The 7,497-nt window shown below is 45.0% G+C and overlaps 2 protein-coding genes across 2 annotated transcripts in view; one reads left to right on the plus strand and one right to left on the minus strand.

Moving 5' to 3' along the window:
- The window catches only part of AP2B1 (adaptor related protein complex 2 subunit beta 1), a 77,347-nt gene extending 73,839 nt beyond the window's left edge, over positions 1 to 3,508 (minus strand). Inside the window, exons 1-2 of the mRNA XM_009645012.2 lie at positions 3,445 to 3,508; positions 1,236 to 1,341 (exon numbers count right to left, since the gene is read on the minus strand). Coding sequence (XP_009643307.1) covers positions 1,236 to 1,341; positions 3,445 to 3,481 — 143 coding nt within the window. The 5' untranslated portion in view covers positions 3,482 to 3,508. The remainder of the gene's footprint in view (positions 1 to 1,235; positions 1,342 to 3,444) is intronic.
- An 82-nt stretch (positions 3,509 to 3,590) lies between these two features.
- Positions 3,591 to 7,497, plus strand: part of PEX12 (peroxisomal biogenesis factor 12) — a 9,186-nt gene continuing 5,279 nt past the window's right edge. Inside the window, 1 exon segment of the mRNA XM_009645016.2 lies at positions 3,591 to 3,597. Within this exon segment, the coding sequence (XP_009643311.1) occupies positions 3,591 to 3,597 (7 nt within the window).

The raw sequence follows: 7,497 nt of genomic DNA on the forward strand, positions 1-7,497 counted from the left end.
AAAAGCAGTGAGATTACACAGTATGCAAAGGGGATAGTAACAATATCAAGGAAGCCAGGAAAACTGGAGTTCCCCTTTAAGTACACTGCCTTCTAATGAGAGTTCAACTTCCCCCCCCAAAACAGGTTTCAATGGCTTTTTTAATAGCTTTATTATTTAAACACTTCTAGGGCTTTAACATTAGTCTGTTCTGGAACAGGTGAAAGCTAATGCAATTTCCTAAAAGTGTTTTAATTGGGGATTGCACTGAACAAGAAAACTCTACCATGCCAGGCCTGGAAATGAACCCACAAAGAAAAAAAAGCTGCTTTAAAATATTTTGGTAGTGCAGGACATTTACAAAGAACCTGCTGAATTTCAGACTAGTAAGCTCTAGAGTCATTAGGAGCTTAAACACTGACAAGCTGAGTTTCACTCAAATATCAAGCAGCAATTTTTAACAGCACTGCAGAAGAACAAAATTTACACAAGTGCATCTGCTGCTGTAGGGATCTAAAAGCGAAGAGCAAATGCTGTTGGCCAAAAAGATTATTTTTTCTTCCTGCCAGTTTACCTGTTCCTTTGTTCTACAGTGAAGTCATGATGCTAAATTTGCAACTTTATATTAATTTCCGTGGCAACAGACCACACTACCATGAATCCAGGACTACTGCGACTTTACGGTGGACTCCAGTAACAGGAGAAGCTGGAAGGGAGAAAGCATTCACTCAAGCAGGTTTTTCCAGTTGCCTCAAAGACACAATAATGTATTGGGGACAGTGTTGCAGAAGGCAAATGCCTGTGTCCTTTACAGTCACTATGAGGCAAAGGTTCAGTTTAAAAAAAAAAACCACTCATTTTAAAGTGTAGCTTAAATTTATGCTATGACAAGTAAGGCTAAGAAAAACACTTGGAATTACCTTCCTAACACTAAAACCCAGGCTACCAAGCAGTGAGAAAGCATCATCTGAAGCTACATATTAAATGGTTGAATTCTGGATGGGTTTTTAAATAAAAAGGGCTAATAGGCACCTAGCTAAACCAGCAATGAAAATGGTTGTTTCTTTTGCTTTCAGTAACAGGAAGGAGCTTGAGAAACCTGTGACTCGGGCATAGCATAGGCAAGGACAGAGCCAGCCTCACTACCCAGATGAGGTGACAAACTCTGAGCTGTTCCATGGACATGTGTGTCACTAAATCCAACAGAGTCCCAGAAGAACCAGAGCTGCTACAGGTGAAAGAAGAGCTGCTCTTACCTGACATCCTTCCCCACGGTCATGGCTGCAATAACCTTCTTTACAGCTTCTTTCCTCTTCTCTTTCTTTTCATTATTGAGTTCAGCCTTCAGTTCAAAAATCTCTCCTGGCAGAAGACAAAACAGATTGAGCCTCTTGGGAGAAGAAAAGGGTCCTGCTTTAGGGATAGTTTAAAAGTGACTTTTTACTTTCCCGGCCTGTTGTTCCCATAAAATTGGTACAGCAACATGTGGAAGCTGTCAGACCTTATGGAGAACACAGTTCAATGAGAAGCAAAGCTGTGACACTCAGAGAATGATATGGGCTACAACTTGCTAACAAAAAAGCAGTTAACAAGAACCACGCTGCATGTTGCAGCTCTCCCACTTCCAGAACATTAAACCACATCACTCTAGCGTCTGTTTCTCAGAGGCAACTATTATATAACCAGGATGAAAAGATATTTGGAGACGCCAGATTAGTGACTGCAAGAAAAAAAACTAACTTAGCTAGGAATTTTGCCCAGACTTTTTAACTTTTGCTCATCATCATCTGCTTCCTGCAAATGCAATGAGAAAACAGCAGACTGCAGTGTAGCCAAAATGCCGTGATACAGAGTGGCAGAAAAGGGAAAGCACAAATTTAGTCCAGTGGAATAAATTCCTTCCAAGCTAGAAAGACAGAGCTACTACTAACAAAAGCAGCAAGTAACACAGCTTGCCTGGATTCTGAGGTTGCCGAAGCGCCCTTTCCATGACACTAATTCTTCCAGATTTTACTGTGTGGAAAGTCAGTTCAGGCTGGATCACAAAAGTGGCAAAGCAAGTTTGCAAAATAAAGCAACACGTGCAAAAGAGAGCTTATCAGGCCAGGTCCAGACACAGCAAGCAGCGTGAGAAGGATAACGCTTCTGACTGACAGCCAGCCTCCCCAGGAAGGACAGCGAGCAATATTCCCACTGGAAGCCACAGGCTGAGGACATTACGAATATGAATATCTCTGACAAGATACATTCTAGCCCCTAACCTTCAATTCCTATGCACCAATGCCACTTTGTCAGATCAGCAGCACTAATTACTGAAGAGCCTGGCACAAAAAGACTAACAGGTACTTCAAAAAAGACGAGAGGTTACTGTTCTGAAGAATGCAATGCAGTGACCACTTGTAATACCTTCTGCCTGAGAAAGAGATGCTCACATTACTCACACTGAGATGGTGCCCCGGAGCAGAGCTGAGCCAGCAGCATCAGTGGCGTGCTCACTAGAGCTCAGAAAACGCAGGCTGGCCTCTTGCAGCCACCCCAGAAAAATATGCCTGCTACATTAGGACTGAACTTACGAGATAAGAGTTGTTCGTTAGAAAGATGTGCACTACATTTGCTTAATTTAAGAGCTCATTCTGAAGCTTAATGAAACATAAATAGATCAACACTGTAGTTTTTCACTGGTAGGCATTCATCAGAAACATTCAGGCATTCTGAAAAGGAGAGGTTAATGCAAACCATTTTGCACATCTACTGGAGAAAGATGAGCAACATCAGGCTTAAATTGCAGCTAGCAAGAGTTGGGATAAACATTGTTTTGTTTATAAACAGGTTAGGAAAAAAAAAATCTGCCTGGGACAGTTTCAGCAGAACAAGTCCTCTGCTGAAACAGGTGAATGGGTAAAACATCCCAAAAGATCCTTTCCCATCTTTCCATTTTTAACAGCAGCAGTTTGCCCTGAGGTGAGGTGACCACCACATGTACAGTAAGCCAAGGGGAAGTCAAACAGCACACTGCAACTTTGAAGGAAGCGGCAACAGGAAATCCCATTATCTTTGCAATAGCTTGATATAGATATATACACTCATACCTTAAATATTAAATGTCTCTCGATCAACTTAATCCCATGATGCACAACAGAACAACCATCCTCAGCCTTGGACTTGTTAGTCCATAACTAAAACTTTGTCTCTGCCCAGGTCTGCACTCAAATCCCAATGTTTTGTTCTCTGGTCCTTGTAAAAGCAGCCATTTGGGTCATTTTGTGCATCACAAAACCATGTAATACATCAGTTTTGTCTTTTGTCACCATGTGACCCACTTTAGAAGTTTCTCCCTGGATGATTAAGACAAGAAACAGGGACAGATCTAACAGAAAAGCGCAAGTTCTTCTGCAGGCAGTTAAAAAAGCTGTGTAAAAATAGACACCCACCACCTCCAATCCACCACACCAGCTTAACACTAACCTTTTTTATTGGTCGTGAAGTATTTGGAGTCCGTCATGGTTCCAGTTCCTTAAAACACCTGAGAATAATAATAAAAAAAGAACAAGCAGTCAAACAGTGTTCGGAGCTGACAACACCGTTTGCAAGGCAGGAACTCAAGAGAAAGGATGGCTGGTGAGCGCATAACATAAGGGAAGAAGCACATGCTTCACATCCACAGGCACAAGTTTCACAATCTTCATTTTGCACCTGCTGCTGCTATTACTTGGCAAACCCAGGGATTTAAAGGGCTCAGGTGAACAATGTTAGTGCAAACACAACAGCCTGAGGCAGACAGGCTAGGAAAGCAGTGGTGCTGAGCCCAGCTTTTTAAACTCTCAATCTGGGAAGGCAGTTTTAAACTCCTTATAATCAGCAGATCTTGACACGTTCTGCAGCTGTCTTTCCCCTGGGTACACAATTTTGGGTTGTTTTTAAAAAAAAAAAGAAAAAGAAAAGAAAAAAAAAGCACTGCACATTTAATATCTCGACTGGAAGCGAGAAGTCCATGTTTCAGACAAAGGAAACTGTCAACTCCCCCTAACGATACTTTCCTGTGTTGCATCTTGATGGAAGGAGCAATTAACCCTACTTGCAATACCCACCCCGAGGCCCGTTCCTTTCTTTCCCTTCTTTTGTTCTTGAGAGATGCAAAGCAGTTTTTTGAAAAGAAGAGCCATTACTTTTCAGTTCTCCCAAGCTGGATATTGAAATCTTTCTCTGCCAAGATCTGGCATCCCACTTCTGACACACACAAGCTTAATATTTCAGTGCTACACTGCATTTTTGTGGACAGGACCGAAAAAACACTGCTGGGCCAGCAAGTGCTTAGCAAAGCCAGGAGAATGGTCTCACCAGCATTCTTCTTGCTTCGTGGACCCCAATTATTAATACCTTAGAACACAGGGATTGCCCAAACATATGTGGATATCCATCATTTTATTCTTACAATTGCCAGCTCTGTGACAAACATGACTCAAACAGTTTTCAAGTACTGGCTGAAAAACAAGCATGAGAGTGGGAAGTTTTACTGGTTTTGATTAAACTGTCTGCATCAGTGCTAAGAACCTATGACCCTAAAACCATTCCAAAAAGGATTTTCCTACCTCTTTCCTCCTTTTTCTATTTTTTGCCCAATTCCCCTTCTCTTGCACATAATCCCATGATCTTAAATGCTACCAGCAAAGCACCAAGTCATCTGTTCCCTAAACACTGCCTGTCTTGCAGACCTCGAAGGTCTTGCTGGCTCAGCAACAAAAGGACAAGCTTAGCTTTGCACTCCAAGGCAGTGCCCAGCAGTGCAACCAGCTTGCTGTTTCTTAACACTTTCCTTCCTCATTCCTTAACTGACCCCAACACCATTATCACTCTTTTTTCCGCCTATCCACCTTGATCAATTTAATACCTCAGCAGTTAAATTCCCAGCAGCAGCAGCCGAGAGGTGACACCACAATTTCTACCACCTTCAACGTGCTCTACAGCCTGGCAAAGCAGAGCAGTTGTAATCTTGTCCAACTGCCAAGCAACCAGATGAGAAGCAACCTGTTGCTTAGCCCAGTTCCCCAGAGCTCTTGCCTGCCCTGTGCCTGTGTGGTTACCACCTCATCCCAATTAGGCGGGGTTATGGGGTTTGGTTTGATTTCTCTCCCTTTCTGCTCCTGCCAAGCTGGAGAGCAAACTACGCCTGGGGACAGCCCTGCAAGTGCATTTCTCCTGCAGGAGAGGTTTGTCCTCCTTCCAAAACAGAGGCTGGGTTGGAAAAGCCACATGAGCCACAGCATTGCAATATTTCCAGCAAAAAAATCGCAGCACCACAAAAGAAGAAGCTGTTTTGGGTCTTGTTTTACAATTAAAAACATAGCCCATGTTCAGCTGCAATGTTATGGCTGACACAGTCCTTCAGATTTGAGCCCAGCTTAAAAGATGACTTAAATGTTTTCCTCTATGAGAGCATTTGGCATGGTGCGACACAAAAGGCATCGAACGTAACCTTGCTGTTCTTTGTTTGCATTATATGTGGATTTGCCAACCTGGGTCACACCTCCCAGTTGAGCTAGTCTGATATTGTTTTAACAGTGGCCAGAGCAGCAGATTATCAAGAAAATCCAGGAGAGAAAAAAAAACAACAAAACAAAACACAACACACACACACACACCCCGCAAACAACCCACCATACAGATCATCCCAGTGTAGCATAAAGCTACACAGTGGATGACCTCTGGCTGAATTTCAGAGATGATCTTCACACCCAAAAGCAGGGCATTTCCCTGTTTTTCTAACTTCAGATCACATACTTGGAAACACTAAGAATCCGAGAAACGGTCAAACTCAGATAAGGCTAAGCACAGCACACGTATTTACAACCTGTTTCAATAGATGTAAATAAAATCCGACTTAGGTCAAAAAGCAAACTACCATATTCCAAGCACAACACATGAGAAAGCTCTTTTGCTCATGAACACACAGATTTTTGCTTCACGTATGTCAGAGCTTGCTTTGCACGTTGTTCAGAGACAGCTTGCTAGCAGTACTGAGTATTATCTCATCCACTAAGCAAACTCAGCATGGTTTACAGCAAGTCCCAGATGAAGGCCAAAAACAAAATAGCCCAGATATACAAATAGCAATGTTTTAAATAACTCAAGAAAATGCCACCTTCTTGTACACAAAACTAAACCGAAGAGAGACAAGATAAATTATGACAACATCATGAACATCCGTTTATTTTTAGGAGAAAATCTACATCAGATTGCCCTCTCCTTAAGATCATTCTGCGTCCAGCACTTGCTAAGGTGGAAACAGGTAAGAGGTGTTCAAGCTGACAGCAAAAGGCTCCTGTTCCAACCCCAGCAAACAAGAAGAGACAAACCAGAGGAATTTCTCCAGAAGCCCTGGCAATGCTTAATGCTGTAAGCATTGGCTTGACATTTAAATGTAGACTGAACCAAAAAGATGATTAAATGAAAAGACTAAGGAACCATCATAACCAGCCTCCTCAGCCCAAAGCCACACAGAAAACTGGATCCTGTGTCTGACCAACACCCTCTTTGCCCCACGCATGACTCCAAGGACAACCTGACCAGCTCCCCACCACTGATTTCACATCACTGTGAACAGGAGGGTGGCAGGTTTAAGGCCTCAGTATTGATCCAAGCTCCCTAGCATTGACACAATCCAGTATTGCACCCCTAAATCTCCATAGCGGTCCCAGGTTTAGGCTGGCTTACACTCCAGCTGGTGCCACCACCTCTTATCTGCACCCATTTCACCTGCAAAGCCTCTTGAGTAGCCACACGACAGCCCAAGTGTGGCTTGGGGCTGCTGGAGCATCAGGGACCTGAACAGAGCAGCCAAACACGGATGGCAAAGGGAAAGCAGCCCCTGTGGTGCTCCCCACCCCATTCTCAAGCGCCCAGTGCTTCCCATCGCATCCTCAGCCCCTCAGCAGCATCTCCCAGACCTCTCCCACTAACCCCCAGTTGCAGGGGCATCCCCCACCAGCCCCAGCTCCCCTCCCCAATGTTCCCAATTCCAGCAGATCCCTCCCAGTGCCTGCCCAGTCCCCCCCAGCACCCCAGCCCTCGTCCCTGCCCAGTCCCACCAGCATCCCAGTAGCTTTCTCTGCTCACTCCCATCCCACTAAGCCCCACCTCAGCCCTCTCACCACACCCTGACCAGTGCCTCCTCAGAGGGGACCAGCATCCACCCCTCGCCCCTCCCAGTACCCCTGCACCCACCTGCCCAGTACTCCCAGAGACTCCCCATCCCCTCCCAGTGACCCTCTCCACCCTATCCCAGTACCCCACCAGTGACTCTTCACTGCCTCCCAGTATCCCACCAGTCACCCTCCCCACCCTATCCCAGTCCCCCTTTCCAATGCCCCTCTCCTCTTCCTCCTCGTGTCCCCTCCCAGTTCCCCACAGCGACCCTCCCCACCCTATCCCAGTCCCCCCTTCCCAGCACCTCCCCAGAGCCCCTCACCTCCTCCCAGTGTCCCCTCCCAGTTCCCCACCAGCGCCCCTCCCCACTCCATC

The sequence above is a fragment of the Egretta garzetta genome, unplaced genomic scaffold (genome assembly GCF_000687185.1).
Source record: "Egretta garzetta isolate BGI_Z169 unplaced genomic scaffold, ASM68718v1 scaffold108, whole genome shotgun sequence".
NCBI lineage: Eukaryota > Metazoa > Chordata > Aves > Pelecaniformes > Ardeidae > Egretta > Egretta garzetta.